Source organism: Hippoglossus stenolepis, chromosome 10, assembly GCF_022539355.2.
Source record: "Hippoglossus stenolepis isolate QCI-W04-F060 chromosome 10, HSTE1.2, whole genome shotgun sequence".
Lineage (NCBI taxonomy): Eukaryota > Metazoa > Chordata > Actinopteri > Pleuronectiformes > Pleuronectidae > Hippoglossus > Hippoglossus stenolepis.
Window position 1 is genome coordinate 13,859,527 of NC_061492.1, and position 20,167 is coordinate 13,879,693.

At 42.5% G+C, this 20,167-nt stretch overlaps 3 protein-coding genes across 4 annotated transcripts; 2 read left to right on the top strand and 1 right to left on the bottom strand.

The window, feature by feature from the left end:
* The first annotated feature begins 798 nt into the window (after positions 1-798).
* Positions 799-10,414, top strand: si:ch211-163l21.10 (basal body-orientation factor 1). Its single transcript, XM_035168780.1, has 11 exons — positions 799-940; positions 1,029-1,281; positions 2,432-2,497; positions 5,104-5,247; positions 5,356-5,436; positions 6,047-6,117; positions 7,688-7,832; positions 8,396-8,883; positions 9,092-9,196; positions 9,947-10,018; positions 10,192-10,414. The coding sequence occupies exons 1-11, from the start codon at positions 897-899 to the stop codon at positions 10,289-10,291; spliced, it is 1,569 nt and encodes a 522-aa protein (XP_035024671.1). The 5' UTR covers positions 799-896; the 3' UTR covers positions 10,292-10,414.
* A 176-nt stretch (positions 10,415-10,590) lies between these two features.
* Positions 10,591-17,014, bottom strand: aldh6a1 (aldehyde dehydrogenase 6 family, member A1). Its single transcript, XM_035168779.2, has 12 exons — positions 16,854-17,014; positions 16,471-16,530; positions 16,298-16,372; positions 15,602-15,763; positions 15,370-15,448; positions 14,641-14,943; positions 13,541-13,662; positions 12,986-13,175; positions 12,310-12,491; positions 12,027-12,206; positions 11,046-11,144; positions 10,591-10,960 (listed from the first exon to the last, which is right to left on the bottom strand). The coding sequence occupies exons 1-12, from the start codon at positions 16,890-16,892 to the stop codon at positions 10,856-10,858; spliced, it is 1,596 nt and encodes a 531-aa protein (XP_035024670.2). The 5' UTR covers positions 16,893-17,014; the 3' UTR covers positions 10,591-10,855.
* A 170-nt stretch (positions 17,015-17,184) lies between these two features.
* gstz1 (glutathione S-transferase zeta 1) lies at positions 17,185-20,124 on the top strand. 2 transcript variants are annotated; one of them, XM_035168783.2, is made up of 10 exons: positions 17,197-17,376; positions 17,482-17,624; positions 17,727-17,778; positions 18,098-18,165; positions 18,616-18,696; positions 18,789-18,914; positions 19,425-19,500; positions 19,603-19,655; positions 19,746-19,795; positions 19,945-20,124. In XM_035168783.2, the coding sequence occupies exons 2-10, from the start codon at positions 17,607-17,609 to the stop codon at positions 20,069-20,071; spliced, it is 651 nt and encodes a 216-aa protein (XP_035024674.1). In that variant the 5' UTR covers positions 17,197-17,376; positions 17,482-17,606; the 3' UTR covers positions 20,072-20,124. The 2 variants fall into 2 exon arrangements, with proteins under 2 accessions (XP_035024673.1, XP_035024674.1); XM_035168782.2 differs by lacking the exon at positions 17,482-17,624 and having other exon boundaries at positions 17,185-17,376.
* The last annotated feature ends 43 nt before the right edge of the window (positions 20,125-20,167 follow it).

Genomic DNA, 20,167 nt, shown 5'->3' on the forward strand with positions numbered 1-20,167 from the left:
AGGGTAAATACATTGTCAGAATGACATGCTCAGTACAGGGACTTCAGCTGACTGATGATTCAAAACAATTGTTTGTATACTACTACTTTAAATGGACATAATATTGAGACTGGCATCGGATTGGATGAAAAACTTTCGTTATAATTTCATACCGACGCAGAAAGTTTTGACATAATAATGATAATTTGACCGAGACATTGTAAATGTTCCTCTATATGCTCAGGATAACTGAGGCCATCTTCACATCTGTCCTGGGTCTCTTGTCCTCAGGAGCCTTTCAAGGGACTTTGGGGGGCCCAGGCAAAGGGAACCTTGGGCGCCCTTCATCAACTTGTCCTTGCTATGGACTAACTGATGGACTAACGTAATCAGCGGTTCTCAGGGGCCCCCTCTGAGATCGAGGCTCGAGGCAATTGCCTGGTTTGTCTACCAAGTTGTGACGGCCCTGCCTCCACTCTAGCCCTAAACATCCAGTTTGTCAGCAGCGATAAAGTAATTAAATATCAATATCAATTATCTGCCATATATTGTATTCATCCACTGAACCATAGGGTTTCTTTTAATTTGTATTGTCGTTGTATTATTTTATCCTATTATTAATATTATTATTGTTGTATTATTTTTTATTATTTTATCTAATAAATAATATTGACAATAATAATAATAATAGACAGACACATAACAAACATACTTATACACAGATAAAGTTGTATGAATTATATAACAGGTTACCAAAGGTCCTGTGGCAGTGAAATGTGACCTTGTCATCGGCTCCGTCGTCTCCATAGCAACAGCACTACACAAACACTGGGAGCAGGATACAGGAGCTCACTGTTCTTACCGTTGGCCAAACCTTTACAAAATCCCTAATAATTTAGCCGGTAAAAGGAGCAGAGATGCCGAAGAAGAAAGTTTCCAAACTAAAAAAGGCGAAAGCAGGGTGAGTAAATATATATGTACATTTATAATGCTGCACTGACGTTAAAACAGAAACTAAACTGATGTTGCATTTTTTATTTTGGTCCCAGCAAAGGGAAGAAAGACGGGAAACAGGAGGCGAAGGCAGACAGGGAGACTGAGGTAGAGAAAGCTAAAGCCAACGCCGCCCTGTGGGAGTTGAGGTTAAGGGTCACAGATCAGTCGCTCGTGCAGTATCAAGAGGGCTGCGGCAAACTGGCACGCGCCAACCAGGAGCTCACCAACCACCTCTACCGTGTGGAGAAGGACAGCATCGATATCAGTGTCTGTATGCAGAGACAGGATGCTGCTAAAGAGAAGAAGGTAGGACTATTACATACATACATACATGCATAGGGTGAATTCGGGTAATCTGGGTAATTTTTTGTAATTTTGATTTCTACGATTTATTCCAATATCTGTTTTATACATTAGATCAACACATTAGTACCTTTCTGTAATCCTTAAGGTGTTTTCTAACAACACCAGAAGAAATAATGGATATATCATACTCATAGGAGACATGGCACAGCTTTAAGTGTTCAAGAGAATCCTGCCGTAATTTGATAATCTGGGACTGGTCACTTTTTAATTTGAGACACTTCTAAATCCTAAATCACCTTGTTTTGTTTTTGGAGAACTTCATTGACTGTCCCAGATTAACCAGAGCATGCGGTCCCACATTATCAATCAGATTTAATAAAGTCGGAAAGCTAATAACTGTTTGAAAAACATATTTTAAACAACTCAATGCATATTTTGTTGCTTGAATACATCACAAACATAATTTGATATCAATAAGGAGCATTGTTTAATTTGTGACAGATTTAAATCCTAAACATTAGTCTTGTCAGAATCTTATGTCACTGACCTTGTCATGCACTTCCAAGGGGGAGCTTCTGATTGACATTGGCCCTGCCACATATATACACAGACATTGGTGCATACTAATTTCAAAATGAACATAAAGATCTGTCAAATAACATAAAACTAAGCAAGTTGAATAAAAAAGATTATATTAATTAAATATCCAAATTAGATAAACAAAAACAGGTCAGTCACTTTAATCCAGATCCATAGAAAAATCATCTTCAAGGTGAAATAGTATGCGTTCACTGTTTTGTTTTTAGTAAGGGTTAAAGTCTCCGAATACAAATAAAAATGGAATAAATAAAATCGTTGATTTGAAACAATTAAAGTTTGGGGAGGACTTAAAAAAACCTTTGTTATATGAATGTGAAAACGAGCTGATTTTATAATTATTTCAATTGACTCTTGCACCAACATTTTTGCAGACTTTCAGAGTTGTTAAAATGGCGTTCACATGAATTTTCCGAATCAGAAACACATTTTTCGGATTATTCCGACCCCACATAAATGCACAATCTATTAGTTAGTTAGTAAAGGTGTAAATGGGCAGTGAGTGATGGGCTCAGACGTTCATAATGTGCTTTATTCTCTTTTGTCTCTGCAGATCAGTTTGCTGCAGAAAAGCCTCAAAAGTCAAGAGGCCGATGCACGTGAAGAGCAAAACAAACTGGTGAGTTCATTTTAAAACGCAGCCACAAGAGAAGAAACGCACCCCGAGCTTTCATGTTGATCCCAAAAAACATGCCCCATCCAACGCATTCATAGTGATTATTCATAGATCATAGAATTGCCGTGATTTAAAACCTGCAGCACGTGAAAAAAGTGCTGCGCTGTGTTTTAACAGCTGTCCTGTGTGTAATTATGTTCACATTTTATTATGTAAGAAAACAACAGCCAAACAGAGTGACCATAAAGCAGAAAAAACAAGGCCTCACATGCCCTGCTACATGGTCGAACGTTATTTTGATCCATGTCAGAGGCCACAAAAAAACAGTATAATTGAAAAGTGCTTGGTTGAAAGGCAGTCACCCTGCTGGTCTTGATGTGTCAACAATAACTACCTCATATGTCGCACACATCCTGACTCTGATACACCACTCGAAGTTACACAATCCTCTCCGGGGACACTTATTTTGACTCTTTTTATCCTCGCTGGCCACCAGATCAAGCTATCACACTGACATGACACAATTCAAGTGGCTTTAATCTGCAAAACAGGTACCAGAAAAACACTTCTCTTGCTCGCAGCTGTTTTCAATCCTGCAGCTCTTACTTCATGCTGGTAAAATAAGAGTCCAATAAGCGTCTGATGAAGAAATAAGAGGCCTGGGCTGGACCGACTTAAAACATCCCTATTTTAGACATGTATGGTACTGTCACATGTGTCCTCTGGAGGGGGAAAACACACACTGTCCTGTGGTCGACTTCAGAGACGTGAATTGAAGACATGACGAGCTGTTCGCGGCCCTTCTCTCAATGAGAGGTGATAAAAGGGCCCCTGCTGAAAGTGGTCTTTAGCTAATGGGAATCCCTCCATCAGAGGCAGTCGGGGGAACGCGGAGGCTTCCGTCTAAGGAGAGACATGATGACGCTCTGAGGACATTCACTCACCCGAATAATTATTATGCCATTAAGACTTTTCCAACTGCAGTTACCTCGTAGCAAGAGGACAAGGAGGATGTTGTTGCTTTTCAATGGTGGGAGTTTTTTCAGGTCACGGTTCGACAGATCACAGAGTATGATGCAGAGCAGCAAATACTGCAGCCTGCTGCATCAATGTCGATGAACGAATCTGAGGAATAACGATTAGGCCCTACGGTTATAATCAGATGGTTGATAACCTCTCATTAAGTAGTCATGTTCGTGTCTGTGGGTTAGTGTTTTGCTAAGTCTCTCATGACTTTGGTCACTTTGTCACATTGGTGCTCAGGCTGGCTTCTCCCCAGTAGAATCTTGAGGCATTTAGCCTCACTGAACTGTACTTATACTGGTTTTAAAAAAAGACTACAGCCAGTGTGAACTTTTTGCCCAAAGTCTTCTTCCCTGTAACTGATACAAACTAAATGTATGAGAATTTAGGCTGCAGCTCCAGATCTATAGAGATCTTCGGATGTTTGTTTGTTTCACCTACAGAGGGTTGTGTTTTCACCCTGATTTGTTGGTTTGTTTCTGAGCAGGTTTACACAAAAACGACTTAACCAATTTCCACCTAACTTGGGTTGCAGGATGGGCCCTGGGTCTGGGATGAAGCAAACATGGAGCCCATCTGCTAATGTCTGACGATGAATTAGCCTCTGGGGACATTCGCCAATATTGTGGGGCTCTCTGGTGTAGACAGCGGATATCTGGGCCAAGTCTCCATCTTCCGTTCGCCGTATACGGTTTACAGTTAACGAGTTTCTAACGTCTAACGTTTCTCCACACAAAACAGTGTGCTGTTTGCATTACTTTCTTTAGGTGTTTTAGGTCCAGACAACATTTTGGCTAATCTCTTTTAATATCTACATGCATTTGAATGCAGATCAATTTAAAACCTGATGTATTTTGATCCATGTTAAGTCCACATGGACAGTTTCCCCTGTGGGCAACCGAAGCCTGCTCAAACGTGGTTAATCAAACTAGAAACAGAAACCAAAAGGCAAAATCTTGTCCCCTGCCGACAGATTTTGCATAATCACATCTGTGGGCACGAATCTGTTTTTATAGATTAGGCAAGAAGGCATTAAAGTTTGGTGTGGATGCAGATTAAGGGGTTAATCCAGGATTTTTCTTTAACATTGCAATATAGGACATTTTTCAACATTTTAGGTTATATTTCAGGGATTAATCCACAATAATCCATCATGTTTAGTTGGCTGATATTTATAACTATATTCAATTCTGTGCGTCTCCAACTGCTGAACATTTTCAGATTTCTTTAAATTGTTCCACAACTGTTATTTATTATTGCTAAACTGTAGCCTTTCTAGTTGACCTATATTGTGTTGCTCTATAAAACTGTGTTAAGTTTATTTCTTTAGAGAGGATACACATACTTAAGAGTAACATATATGTTACAATGGTTTTCATGTCCACTGACAAATAAATCATTTTCAGACAACTCCTTTTTTCTCTCTTATATTTCTATTCTAAGAACTAGACAATCGTGTGTAGTATTGTTTGGCCTTGTTGGAGATATGTGCACTACTGAGTGTCACCATTATAGCTACACTCTGCATTTAATGTGTTTGAACATTTTTTATTGTGTGTATCTAATTATAAGATTGGTTTCTACAGGCTGAAGATTACATACTTCAACTCAGCGAGATGAAGGGACTGTTCAGAAAGAGGTCCAGTGACTTTAACATGATCCAGGATGGAACGAGGAAAATCAAGGAGTTTCAGACGAGGAAAGCCCAGATGGAGCAGGAGCTGAGTGATGTGAGCAAAATCCTGACCGAGACAAAATGTTGCTTATTAAAGAGAGGTTGTCGGGTTGTTGTGTTAAAATTCTACCTGTATCCATGACCCTTTTTTTTTATCTTGTAGATCAGAGAAAGCATGGATAGTGCTGACAAAGGGCACAGGGAAAACCTGAACAAAATGGAGTGCAGATTCTTCAAAGAAAAGGTACGTTCAAGAGGAGAGGAGAGATCTGAAATTATCCCACTTAACGTTTAAATTGAAGATAATAACATATGATAACAAGTCATGTTTATTTTTATAGCAAATTTCATATGACAAGCATAGACTCAATTTGCTTCTTGATCTAAAGCAAAGATTTACAACAAATAAATGACATGGCTAAAGATATGAGATGATAATATATTATAGAAGAAAATATCTAAAGTATAGAAAGATAAAGAAAACTACATGAAATATAAATAATTAAAAAAATTCAAATAAGTGAAACAGAATCAAAACATGTAATGACAAGAACATAAAATAAAAATGGATTGTCATAAAAACTAAATATATAGTTTTAAAAAATGAAAGTGAGAATAATATTGATTCAGCACTAAATAAAATAGAGGGCTACTCTTCCTTCAAAGACACACTAATCAAAAGCTTGTGAAAAAAACATGTTTTTAGTTTGCTTTTAAAAGAAGATACTGCAGCAGGCCTTAGGCTAAGTGGTTGAGAAACCAGAGAGTGGGTCCATAATGGCTGCTGTGGTGAAATGATGATGAAATAATGTTCAGGTGGAACAGTGAAGCAGCTTTTCTGAATTTCCCCGAAGGCTCGTCTGGAGAGAGAAGCGGAGGAAGCGATAGCCGTGGCGGCAGACCGGGCCCACAATGAAGCCATTGTGTGAGTGTGTGAGTGTGTGAGTGTGTTCCCACTGTTCCTGTCACAATCTAATTTTATTCTTTCAACTGCACTTTGATGTGCTCAAAAAAAAAAGATTTACTGTCATGATTGTTTATTTATTTAAAAATATATATATATATAACTAGAGCTAATGTTATTTTCTCGACCGCACCAGCTCGTCATGTTCACGATAGTGTACATCACCAAAGCCAACGATCACATCCGAGGCCGCCCCACAGCGTCCTGAAGGGAGGAGACTGCTCAGCGTGTGCAGAGGAGCAGAGTTTATTACTTTTGAGGCCATGGGATGTATATTTCGCCTCTGCAGTGTTTAGTCGTTTTTTTTTACAGCTCATAAAACATCAACATTGATACTGGTGTGGTCCTGTCGCTTTGGTCTTAGTGTCAGTCATTGATTTAACTTTAAAGCTGCTATTTGTAGGTTTTGACCCTCGCTGCATAGTTAACGTTAGCATAAACAGCTGCAGCAGAAACCTTTACAAGTTCAGGATCATTTCTTTACCGACCGAGAGCTGTCAAGAGCAGTAAAAAAAAAACATGCAACGTTAACTATTGTTTTACTCCTACTGCCTATACTGTGGAGTCTGCTAACCATCCCGAATACAAGACTGCAGAATTTTGGAGACCAAGAGCCCTGTGGAATTCTCTGACAGTTGAGATTCACAATGCCAGGGTTAGCCCTAACCCTAACCTTAACCCTAACCCTAACCCTAACCCCTGGGACATTCAAAAAACTACTTAAAACTCATCTTTTAAAAAATGCATATAACCTGATCTGATACAATCTGCTCTTGTCTCTCTCTCTTTCACCTTAAATATGTCCTTCTAATCTATTATGATTATTATTATTATTATTACTGAAGTTAGCTTGCTTACCAGCTAGCCACAGCCAGGCTGGCCCATCTCGTCACATTGGTTTAACAGCAGTTAATTCAACTTTCTGTGTAAGCGAATAATGAGCGATAATGTGCAACATGCTGGGATCTCAAGGTCTTCACATTACCTGGGATGGGTATCGTTACTACGACTACTTACTGATTCTGCTTAATCCGGTTCTTTAATTAAACAAATTAAGGAGAAGGAAACATTCATGGGGGAGTCTGTACGTCCATGTCTAGTTGACCTGTTTCCTGCGTCTGCAGGTGAGTGAGAGAGCAGGCCCTCCATTCCAAGCTCCAAACACTAGGTATTAGTGCCCGTCCATATTTACTACATTGACTAAAAAAACAGTCCGGAAATATTTACCTCCGCCAAGGAGGTTATGCTTTTGTCTGCATTTGTTTATTCGTCTGCCTGTTAGTTAGCAGGATTACGCCAAAACTTTCTTTAACATTGTGAGACATTCTGGTTGATTTCTCTGAGAATAATTCATGGATCTTGATGAAAAAGAACAGTCATGTCTAGGGGACTGATATTTATGAGTGTGTGCAATTGTGCATTCTGTGCACGTTGAAATGTGTCAGGTAAAATGTTCAGATTCATAATGATGCGTCATCATTTGTGGACAAACTTCTCTGTGGCTAATTTGTTTGTGCTGCAAACTGTTTAGGCAGTTGGACGACGCATCCCGCTCTGTGTTCAAGGAGAATGTGCGTCTCAACGAAGCTCTGAAATATCACATAAAGGAAGCGGGGGACCTGCAGAAACTGACAGACTCGCTGGGAAGGCAAAACGCTTCGCTGGCCCTGGACAAGGTGTGTATTTGAAGCGTCGGACAGCTAACAGCGAAGCTACTATTAGGGACCCACAGTCCTTGGACAGGGACCATTCATGTCAGAGTCATTTTCAATCATTTCAGTTATGAAACACTTGTCAGATCTGTCCAGAATATATTTCAGGTGGTTTTTTCCCTTGTGTTGTTTACTTTTGCCGACCTTGTGTATTTTGCTTGTGGTCCCACTCCTACCCTCCCCCCTCCACCTCCCGGCTACTACCCAGCCTCTCAGTGGTCAGTGGTTGTGGCGAGTTTCCACTGGCGGACGGGTTCAAATTCAGTGGCTTCTCCTTTGCAGGTTTCTGGCACTGATTCTTTTAAGACAAATAAATATTGGGCACATTAATCTTACCTCTAATGATGACAGTCGTTCTAGGCGGTAAATCCACCTTGTTGAAGCTTTGGCCGTTCACTCAGCAGCACAGGCTAGTACACAAATCATTATCTGTTCTACGTCTATACTGGCATGAAAACGAAAGGACTTCCCAAGGTTGGCTCGGTGTCATCCGTCTTACTAATGTGCTCTTGTCTCTTCTCACCAAGAAAACCTGCGAGTTGATGGTAAAGAAGAATGCAGCTCAGATGGCGGCCCAGAAAGATGAGGTATCTAAACTAAGGGCCAAGGTCATGTCCTTGGAGAAGGCTCTGGACCTGAAGGGCAGGGAACTCCAGCGAGAGGAAAAGGAGGAGAAGATGCTGGTCAGTCACCAGGCCGGCCAGATCGAGCTGGAGAAGCTCCAGAAGGTGCTCGGCATGCGAGAGAGAGAACTGGGGCACATCAAGGGGCTGGCGAGCACTATAGTGGAGCAGCGTACGGAGCTGGAGCAGTTCTTCCACGAGTCACTGGCTCAGGTGAAGCAGGAGATCGAGGCCAGCAGGCTGCAGTACAAGAAGGAGGCTCTCCAGGCTTATCGCTGGAGGCTGAGAGAAGCCACAGCAGGAAAGCTAAAGTTCCCACCCATCCGCACCTTCCGTAAAACACCCCACAGTACCAACTCTGTCTATTCAGACATGGAGGCAGCCGCGACGTGGTGGGTCCCCCTCCCCATCATTTCCATACCTCTGTGTATGTCTTTGTGATATATTTAATTCCTCGTGTTTATTGGAGGCCAGACACCTGCAGCACATTCAGAGGTCATCTCCCTTCAGCACTCTTCATTCAGTTTATACATGTAAATAAATATGTACATTAGCAGAGGGGGAATATTAATTTTGATTTCATCTTCCTGTTATTTTAAGGACTCATCAACCAGGCAGCGAAGTTGAAATCTCGGATCTCACTTGGGAGCAGAGGGAACAAGTGCTCAGGCTTCTCTTTGCGAAAATGAATGGGCAGCGGGAAAGGTAATAAAACTCCTCAGTAATTGCTGGTTTGACTTAGAAAGGCTTGATGGCTGCTCGTTCATCACTCACTGTGTATTCATCCTCGGTAATAACATTAAAATCAATTTATTATCCTTCTGCTTCTGCATCAATTAATTCTGAAGAACAAAGTGCAGCAGTTCAGGCTGAACTCGTGGTGACTCCTCCCTCTATTTAATGTTTTAAACAGCCATTTTCTCTGCAGAGAGAGGATACCATAAAACATCAGTTAGGTTTTTCGACCAATTTTCTTTTCCATCCAGCTGCTTAAAAAGAATGAAGAAAGAGTCTGGGCACAATAGTAAAAATAGGCCCAGCCGCAGAGTCGTGTGCTTGGAAACAAACATCTGGTCACGTCCATTTGCTTTCAGCCTATTGGCCCCTCTTCACGTGCACCAGCAGTTTATTTTGTTCTTTGAACACTTGTGGTCAGAGAGCAGCTGGTAACATGATTTTCAGAGGAGTGTGCAGGGGATCTGGATGTATGGGATCACGGCAGGCAAGGGGAGATATGTATTCACGTTAACAGTGGTCTGGCACCTAGACCAGCAGAATAACACCGAACATTTGGCGACTCCGGCGCGTCAGTCAGCATGTGCCTGGTGCTGACCCTGACCGACCCCCTTTCCAAAACATGCTGCAGGCCTCAGGAAAACACACACCAGAGTGCTAAAACATGGCTTTTCTCTACGAGGTTGTGTATTTAACTGCAACTCTGCATTTTTCTGATAGGAAAGCCGGCCAACATCTGGCTTTGTCTGCCTCCTCTGAGAAGAAGAGCCTCGTGGACAGCGATGCTGCCGGGTAAGACACTAAAGGAATGTGCTCATCCTTGCAATTACGAAGCCTGCACAGATTTATTGGTCCCACATTCCATGTTTAGCTGAAAAAGCATTGGCTGTGAGAACATGGGTGCCTACATGTAATTCATCAAGACGCCGCGTTTTTAACGTTGCTTAATGATGACTGTCTTCCAGAATTAGAGAGGAGCTCTCGCCGGCGACCTTCATCACCCAGGCGCCTGAGTTCGCTCTGCCCTCGAACCCAAACACCCTGCCGGATATACACACCACATGACCTCCGTGTGGCCTCTCCATTGCACATCACACTCTGGATTGTTTGCCTCTTGCTCTGTGCGCTTTCCACAAGAGTGTCAATCATGTGTTTTTGTAGAATACAAGTGTTTTGTTGGTGCTCATTATAAATATCTTTCCATGCGTGTATATGCGGTGTGAGTTGCCTCTTTGAATTCTGTTATTTATTTGAATTCTATTATAACCTGTTTAAAAAGGGAAATATCACAAGTCAAAACCTCTTTCTTACCACTTCCTGCAAAAAGCAACATTTAAATTATCATTGGAATAAAATACAGTGTATCTATGACAACCATGGCATCGTTGTATTTTAGGAAATGACATGGATCCATTCAAACATCTGTACAGATCGTTTTGCATTGTTAAAATCTTGGCCACTGTGTTTTACATATACAGAATATCGAAATTTACACATCTAATATAAACTCTATCAAAGTTGTGAGTATTTTGTGTTTATGAACTATTCACATTGAATAATAATAATAACAAATCTGATCTGTGTGTGGACGAAGGGTTATTAAACTGTTCCGGCACTTGGATGGAGTATTTAGCGTCCCATAGTTGGCATGGTAACCGCAGGACTTTTCGATGTGGCGTCTTCAGCTTTCCATTGCGAGGTCACAGTTTTGATCTGTGTGTAGAACTGGATGCCCTGCAGGGAGAGGAAGAAAATAACATTTAACTTCACCGAGCATCACTTTGGTGTTGACGTTTGTGTTCTTGTATCAAAATCGTACTTGTTTTCCATAGAAGTTCATGTCCCCTCTGAAGGATCCTCTTGAGCCGGTAAAGGAGAACATTGGCAGAGGAACGGGGATGGGAACATTGACGCCGACCTGCAGAAAACAAGTATTGTCCCTCTCATTTCCATAAGAGCAAGTTTGTAAAACAATTCCCCAGGATCCCAAATTGCTAGCGTGAGTAAAATGTGGCTGATGAGAGATGTGGTGCATCTATGCCATTTAAAAAACAAGCTTACATGAGCACAATAAACATGGCTCAACCTGCGGCTTATATTTGCCGTTTTGAAAGCACAGCAGGCTCTTATGATAGGGGAGGAAAACTAAATAAAACATTTTGTTATGAAGGCAGCAGAGGCATGGCGTGGTTGGTTTAGAGTGTTTGAAACAGCGGGAGTAAGTTTGGACGCACTGAGGCCTTTTGGCAAAGGTGCAGGGGGGAGAAAAAAAAAAGGAAAAAGAAGATGTTTGTTGCATCGATGTTTGGAGAGGAGCACAGCACATGGCCTGCACAGCATTCCCCGACATGTGAACAGCAAACACAGGGCATAACTAGGCTCCACAGGCAAACAAACAGGGAGAAAAGTTGGACGTATTTATGCCTAAATGATAAACAGGACCCCGGAATCCCTTCTGAGATTAATTTAAGATTTCCCCTTCTCCAGTGCTACGCGGTAAAAATGTTTCTATGTCCCCCTGTTTTCAGCGAACAGATACACATTTGTATGCTATTTGTAGTCTTGTCTGTTGGGAAAGTGGAGGGAAGGGGGTTACCGAACATGTGTATTTTAGGTCAGGGGCAAACATGGCTATACTTAACCTGGAAAGTGTTTTTTTTTTTTTTTTGTAATAAGGTTGTCAAACGAAAAACAAAAAGAAATGTGATGTACTCTCGACGGGAGATGCTGCATCGACATGACAGAGGGATGTGAATGTCTCCAAAACAGAGGAACACATTTGGAGGCTGCAGCCACTCACCTGGCCCACGTCCACCTCGTGAGTGTATTTACGTGCCGTGGCACCGTTTGTGGTGAAGATGGCCGTGCCGTTGCCATAGGGGTTCCCGTTGACTAAACCGATGGCGTCATCCAGGGTTTCTGCCTCGAGAACGACCAACACGGGCCCGAAGATCTCCTCGGTGTAGCACTTCATCGCCGGCTGTAAGAGCACAAACATGTGCACAATTGATTTATATATTCAAAATTGTACTCTGATGCAAAAAGAGTTTAGGGGTGCACATGAAACGAGTAAACCCACATACTGTGACATTGCCGATGATGGTGGGACCCACAAAGTTGCCGTTCTCGTAACCCTTAACCTTGACGCCGCGGCCGTCCAGGAGCAGCTTCGCGCCCTCGTCCACGCCACTCTGGACCAAACTGCAGACTCTCTCCTTGGCCTGGGGAGAGATCAGAGGCCCCACATCTGCACCGGGCTGGTCTCCTACAGCAGGGCCCCCGAAACAACCGGCTATAAGGTTACACGCCATGGCGATCGCTCGATGTGAGCACATTAAGGGCGCAGACATTCGGATGCTTCTTTTCCCACAAACACAAAAAAGCCAGGACGAGGGGCACCCTGAGGCACTCCCTCAGAGATGGATACTTAGGGGTTTCCTGTGCACTGCACAAATTAGAGTCCATATCATTGCAAACGGGGAGAATCATTCTCTATTTTGCTTCACGTCAGGATTTGATGCTCTGAATCACTATTTAGGTCTGGGCCGCAGATCTGACCACAAATTTGCAGCATGGCTGACTCAACCAGCCTTCGCTCCCAGCTGAGTCCGATGTGAAGTTACAACAAGGCAAAAGGCGAGAGGTGTGGTTAGGGCCGCTTGGGTGGCCCCGGGATGACTAAACCAAAGGCCCTCGGGGAGAAAAGAGCTCAGGAGAAAGAAACGGGAGGTAAAGGGGTGGAGTGACGGGGTGCGGTACCTGCATTCACGCGCAGAGCCTTGGCACGCTCCACCAGCTCCGGCAGCCAGGCCCGTGCTTCGCCCACCAGGATGGCTGTGGACAGAGCCATGCAGCGCTGTCCCGCTGCCCCGAACGCTGCGCCCACAAGCTGGTTCAGAGTGTTCTCCTTGTTGGCATCAGGCATCACCACACCATGGTTCTTGGCGCCCTGCGGCACATGAGAAGCGGTTAGCCCTCGGCAGCTTGATCTGCACATTAGAGCAACTGGTTGGTCACAAGCGAGAGAAGATAATATCAGGGAATCATGAAAACAAACGACCGACAAATGTCAAATAGTAAACTTGTGGTAGAAAGGACTGACGGATACAAGTAAAAACAAAAAAGACAGAACGTTTGTAATTCACAGACGGGATTTTCCTACAGTGATGCACAGCTGCAGTTTCTCATTTGCAACTTCTCTCTTCAACAACCACAGGTTCCAGGATACAGCCACTTGGCCAATCTGTTGGCCAAGGCCGCCACCTGCTGGACATCTGCAGCATAACAGTTGAAGCTTTATAAGTTGATACTCACCATGTTGGACTGGACCCTCTTGCCATTTTTAGAGCCCCTCTCGTAAATATACTCCCCAGCTTGATTTGAGCCGACAAAGCTGATCGCCTTGATGGCAGGATGGTCACAGATGAAATTCACGGCTGTGCCAGAAAGACAGTGAAAGAAAAGTATTCATTTAAATATCCATCAATTATATCAGCTACATTCATTAATAAATAATGCTGTGTGGTACTGCGTTAGATAGGAAATCATGCACCCAACTCAAGGAATGAAAAATGTATCAGCTTAAAGATTCATGGTTGTTATGAATTCGAAAAGCTGATAATCAAAGATTCATAAATGTTAAAATGAACTTGCTCTTCCACCAAATAAATTGTGAAAGCAAGTTTAATATTAATACCGTTTTACAAAATGTGAATCAATCAGTCAGAAAACTTGATTGAATTAGTTATTTCAACATAAAGGTAGGAATGTAACTGATAAATACTTTGGATGTGGAATATTTCCTAGAATAGTCAATTATTTTGTTCCAAAAATACGATATTTAGTTTTCTATCATGAAAGATGGGGAAAATGCAGAAAATCATCACAGTGGAGAAGCTGGTTACAGAAGATTTGTGGTGCCTTTGCTCGGTAAATGACTAAAATTGATGAATTGCTTTAGTAATAGCACATGATAATAGCACTATAGTGAGAGATTGTTTTCTGTCATTGATTAACTGATTGTTTCAGCTCCATTTGAATGTTAGATTAAAGAGAAATAGATGAAAAGTTGATGTATTTTGTATATAAAAAAGCCATAAATGAATTGGAAAAATATCTTTAAAAATAAAATAAAATCAAAGCATGATCTGTATTGATAAGTGGCAGCTTAACACGCAGCCATCAGCCTGTTTGATTGCACACTACACAAAAAAGCAGTGGATGTTTTTAACGGTTGTGAATTTCCAACATAGAGATTGTAAATGTCATGTTATCAGACATGTTAGTGAATGTGACCTTCTTAACCTGCACCTGCATTTATCCCAGTTTCATCATATACACTAACTTGTCTCTGCAAAGTTCAGACACAGAACAGCAGGTTCAGATGACCAGAGGTAACAGAGTCCAGCTCTCACCGGCGTGTTGGCCGTGGATCACGTTGAGCGTCCCGTCCGGAGCGCCAGCGTCCTGCATCATCTTGACGAGCAGCATGGCGCAGCTTGGCACTCGCTCCGAGGGCTTCAGCAGGTACGTGTTGCCACTCACCATGCCCATGGGGAACATCCACAGGGGGATCATGGCCGGGAAGTTGAAGGGGGTGATGCCCGCACACACCCCGATGGGCAGGCGGTAGGTGTAGGTGTCCATGTCCTTGGTGATGGAGGGCAGGGTTTCCCCGAGCATCAGGGAGGTGATGCTGCAGGCATGCTCCACAACCTCTGCAGAGGAAAAACAGAGTGTAGAACACACAAGTTAGTTTGGTTCATTTTGTTTGTGTCATACTGCAGTAGTATCAAAATACAAAAACAAATAAAAAGCTAAATATTTAAAACTGCACACAAATAAGAAAACACAATCATCCTGTTCAAAAATCTTTTACTAAAGGAGAAAAACTGAATTTCAAAATAAAAGCGAGAGTAAATGTCTAAATTAGATTCCACGATGCAGGTATTGAACTTTAATGATAGGATGCTATGGCTCAAAGGGTTCATCAGGTAAACCACCCTTTGGTCAGAGCTGGTATAACTTATTAACCCTTCCTCCAACCACAAACTAAAAGCCTACATAACATGCAAATGTTTACCTAATTGTTGCCCTCTGTAAATGTATGTCTGTGCACGTGCGTGCGAGCAACTTAAACTTACGCAATCCTCTGAACACATCCCCCTCTGCATCTGCAAGGGTCTTTCCCTGTTCCACCGTGATGGACTTGGCGAGTTCTTTCTGGAAACACAAGACAATCTCTGTAACTCCAGGTTAAATATGAACTGACGATTTGTATTTTAAATCTAAAACAGCAGGCTCTGCAGTTAATGCTAAAAGCGAAACTGTATTTTTCAGCTGTGCACCTTACACTCTCTGATCCCTTTGACTTACAATGTTGTCCTTGATAAGCTGCTGATAGCGGAGAAAGACCTGCTGCCGAGCCAAGATGGAGGTCTCAGACCAGGAGAGGAATGCTCTGGAGCACGAGTCCACGGCAGCCAACATCTCCTCCTGCGTGGCTTTGGGTACGCGGGCGATCACCTCGTTGGTAGCCTGCAGAGGAGTGATTTAAAAGTCAGGCCATCGGTGGAGTCCATTTACAGAAAAAAAGATTAATAAGTTTGTATTATCAGGGATATTTTGGTCCAGCTGAAGTTATTGAGGCCTGTTATGTGCCTGAGTTATGTGCGGTTTAAGGTCAAAGGTTATCAGAGACAGATAATGGATTTCCACACTGACTCCTTAACAACACATTTATAAATACTAGTTAATGTATAATTGCTTAGGTTTAAATAATGTCATCTCACTGATCGACAATGACAGATATACTTATTAATCGACTTAATTCACATGTGACCTGAAAGGGAACATTTCCTTTGACTCCAGGGAACACACTTGTGAGTTTGGAACATTTAGAACCTGCAGGTCACAAACTCAGTTTTGCTCAAATTTGCTTTGGGCCGTTCAGCAACACAAACTGGTTTTTAGACGCAGTGTTGTTACACATAATGCAACATAGACTAGGATATGCATGTTTGTGAAGAGGATGAGTGGTGTTTGCTCATCCAAACCTGGTGACACACTTACAGGATTATGAATATCCAGCCATTCCGAGGTCTTGGATTCCACAAACTTCCCATCGATGAACAGCTTGATGTTCGGCTGCGAGGACACGACACCACAACAACTGCATTTAATCATCCATCACGTTTGTTGTAAACTGTGACAGCACACTGACAACTGTCCTGTTTTCCACTCACCACTGAGGAGGAGGAGGAGGAGGAGGAGGAGTAGCACATGCGGCCGACTTTAAGTGGGACCTGGGGCAAAAAACACAGATCATTAATACATGCAATGAGTATTAACTATATCATTAACAACAGAAAAGCTGTCATTGTAGGTCTGCACACAAGCAGCTTATTCCCTGCTGCAGCCTGGAGGCCTGAAAGATTGATGAGCAACCACAGAGTTCTGAAAGGGACAAAGTCAAGCTGAGTATAGAGGAGACATTTATTAATGCGTTCGAAAGTCCATGAGCTGTAAAGAGGAGACAACTGAAGTTAGTCCCATGTGTGTGGACTTAATCCCACTTAGATAATGTTTATGGGAAGTTTGAAGGTTTGAAAGGTTTGTATAATTTTACCTTAGTCCTGAGCACTGATCTTAACGCTGTTGACGCCATGGTGCGGATGTGAAGTGGCCCAGACGGACTGGATCTTCGCCAGCTGCAGGTAGGACGGCGGAGGACAACGCGCACTCTTCTCCCCGACAGGGTCGCACCTCTTGGGGGGGGGGGCGGCTCTGAGGAGGGAGCGGAGGCCGGCGATTCGCTCCGCGCCCTCACCCTCCCATGACTAACGCAGCCCGATTGGACCACTGCGGACGCCTTCTTGTCCAATCCCTTAGCTGGAGCTCCGTATCATCCCGCCCACGCTGTGTAAAGTCGAGCAACCATTGGATGAAGTCATTATTTTTTATTTGTAACCAGGAAGTTATGCAACCAAAGGGCTGAACAGTGACCAGAATCTCTGCAGAACATCCCACTGAGACGTTAGTGTTGTGTCGTTGGTCGTAAGCGACGGCCCTTTGTAATTTATCCTTTAAATAAAAGTGACAACGTTATCACAGCCACAATAATGCACCTGTCCCCAGTTTGCCTCGCCAAGGTAGTGTATTAACACTGTTAGCTGTTTGCTAAGTGTGTGTGTGTGTGTGTGTGTGTGTGCCAGATGCCTAATCTGAACCATATGAAACCCCAAAATGTTGCTTAGTCATGGGCCAAAGATTAGGTAGGAGGGGGTTTAGGATCTCTTCCTATTGGCTGCTGCAGGATGAGGACGGTGTAGAAAAACTGTTGCATTAGTTTCAACTGTGTGAAAACTAGAGCCAAGCAGCCATGGCAACTCCAACCAAGGTGAACTACTGCAGACACGAGAAAAGTTAACAATGTCAAGAGGAAGTGGGATGTGTGCTTTCTAATGGACTGACTGTTTCTTTTATGTGGTTTTCTGTGCAGCCTGTTCTCCATGGATACTTCAGAAGCTCCTGCTCCTGGAGGGTTCGCATCGGTGAGTTCTTTAAATATATAATATACATGTGGAGAGATATGTTGCTTATGCATTGTGCAAACACAGCGAGGAGGTGTAACATCCTTGATCTGCATCGGATTAGTGAAATGTTTATCAAGTGTTTGCCATTCTCTGCTTATAAAGAAAAGCTTAAAATCTTTATTCGGGAGGGAAAAAATCAGTCTTTAACAAGAAATTATAATAATAATAATGTGACATTTATCGTGTTAATTATTGATATTAACTGTTATATCGCCCAGCTCCATTTTAAATCAGTTGTGATGTCGTAAAGAGGATGATTAACTTTTTTGTGCAACAGCTTTTGCTCTTAAAGGAATAGAGTACGACCAGGTTCCAGTCAATCTGATCAAAGATGGAGGTCAGCAGGTACAATATATAGATTCACTGGATTCATTACATCCTCTGTTGCATGAGATGTCTCCGAGTAATGTTTTCTAACAACTGGTGTGCATAATTAAACTAGCATGACACGCAGTAGAGTGCATTCATGAATTATTCCCTGCAAAGACTGTGAAAGTTTTTGATAAACACCCTATCTAAGAAAGATAAATAAATATTCCTGGATCTGTCCGATGATCCGGATCAGAACCAACATTTTATGGATTCTTTCCTGACCCATAACACACCCGTCTACCAAATTTCATGGTAATCTGTTAAATTGTTGTTATGTAATCTTGCTGAGAAACAAACCAAAAAAGGGGTGAAAACATAACTTTCTTGGCAGAGGTAATTACAGATGTGTTGTCAGCTACTAATGACTGAAATGTTTAAACTTAAAATTGCATTAGTCTCAAAAAGGCTCTCTTTGTGCTCAAGCTCACCGAACAGTACAAATCCTTAAACCCCATGCAACAAGTGCCTGCAGTGGAAATCGATGGCATCACCCTTTCTCAGTCAGTGAGTCCCTCCAATCTTCACCCAACTCATTCCAACATTTGCACAAGTAACTGTAACATTGAGGACAATGAGGATGTTGTGTGCTCTCACAGCTGGCAGTGATCCAGTACATCGAGGAAACCAGGCCAGGACCCCGCCTCCTTCCTGCAGACCCCAAGAAACGGGCCCAGGTCCGGATGATCAGTGACGTCATTGCCTCTGGGATACAGCCACTGCAGGTGGGTTACAACCGGTTACAACTGAGACAGTTCAAATGGTATCTGTACTAATATCAAGACTTGTGGGTTCATACCTGAAGCTAGAATGGCAGCACGTACCTCTGCCAAGGCTCAACAGTCCCCTTGTAAAACCACATTTAAATTCACTAGATATGGATCCGTATTTGGTTCTGTACCAACACACTCATAACCATCCGTCCCTGATTTTTTTTCATCAAGATCCATAAATTATTCTGAGAATTTAATGAAAATGTTGAACCCCCCATCTCACTATGTTAAAGTGAAAAATAAATCCTGAATCCACCCCGATCTGGATCCGCACAAAAACTGAACAGGTTCTACCCTGACCCACACCGCATCCCTCCACCAAGTTTCATGTTAATCTGTACAGTAGGTTTTGCATAATTCTGCTAACTGACTGACAAACACAGCCGGATGGTGGATGAAATAATACAATTGCCTAATGTCACACCGTGGTTCAACTTAACACTATAAATTTGGATGTTTCAGAATTTGTATGTGATCCAGAAAATGGGAGCAGAGAAGGTGCCGTGGGCTCAGCAATTCATCACTCGTGGTTTCCAAGGTTGGTGGAAGTTCAGTCTTCATAGTAACAGAATTATTCCAAAGAGCCATCTCCTGTCATTCTTTAAAATGTGACTCTAATGCATATTTTGTTCTCATCCAGCTCTGGAGCCCATTCTGAAGCAAACGGCAGGGAGATACTGTGTCGGTGATGAGGTAGGAGTCTGCTCATCATATTCCTAACAAGCCGATCAGTGTGGCACACAGCAGATAGGCTTTCCATTTGATTCTATTTATATCTTATAGATTTCCATGGCCGACATCTGCTTGGTCCCACAAGTCTACAATGCAGAGAGGTAAGGTCACCCTGAACGAGAACATGAATGTTGCATGTTGTACTAGAGTTAGCTTCTCTTTCAACCTTCTGTATACATGAAATCCACCCTGTGTATTCTGAACTTTAAAAACCTTGTACAAACGACCCCCCTCTCTTTATTCTCACCAGGTTCAAGGTGGACGTCGAGCAGTTTCCAACCATCAATAGGTTAAATCAAACCCTAATTGAAATCGAGGCTTTCAAAGTGAGCCACCCGTCTTGCCAACCAGACACACCTTCCGATCTTCGCACATAATAGCTATAGACATGTAATTTGATACTTTCTTTAATAAAACACTTTGAAAATAATCCTTTGAGTGTTGTTCCTGTAAAAAACATTTCAAAGAGTGAA

Bases quoted from the DNA above. Each gene is read 5' to 3' on its own strand.
- si:ch211-163l21.10 (XM_035168780.1), top strand. From the start codon at position 897: ATGCCGAAGAAGAAAGTTTCCAAACTAAAAAAGGCGAAAGCAGG. The intron at 2,498-5,103 runs GTGAGTTCATTT...TGGTTTCTACAG, and splicing joins GTGAAGAGCAAAACAAACTG to GCTGAAGATTACATACTTCA. The intron at 9,197-9,946 runs GTAATAAAACTC...TTTTTCTGATAG, and splicing joins ATGAATGGGCAGCGGGAAAG to GAAAGCCGGCCAACATCTGG.
- aldh6a1 (XM_035168779.2), bottom strand. From the start codon at position 16,892: ATGGCGTCAACAGCGTTAAGATCAGTGCTCAGGACTAAG. The intron at 15,449-15,601 runs GTAAGTCAAAGG...TTGTGTTTCCAG, and splicing joins AGCTTATCAAGGACAACATT to AAAGAACTCGCCAAGTCCAT. The intron at 12,207-12,309 runs GTATGTGGGTTT...GTGCTCTTACAG, and splicing joins CCATCATCGGCAATGTCACA to CCGGCGATGAAGTGCTACAC.
- gstz1 (XM_035168782.2), top strand. From the start codon at position 17,347: ATGCACCTGTCCCCAGTTTGCCTCGCCAAG. The intron at 19,501-19,602 runs GTTGGTGGAAGT...GTTCTCATCCAG, and splicing joins CATCACTCGTGGTTTCCAAG to CTCTGGAGCCCATTCTGAAG. The intron at 19,796-19,944 runs GTAAGGTCACCC...TATTCTCACCAG, and splicing joins CAAGTCTACAATGCAGAGAG to GTTCAAGGTGGACGTCGAGC.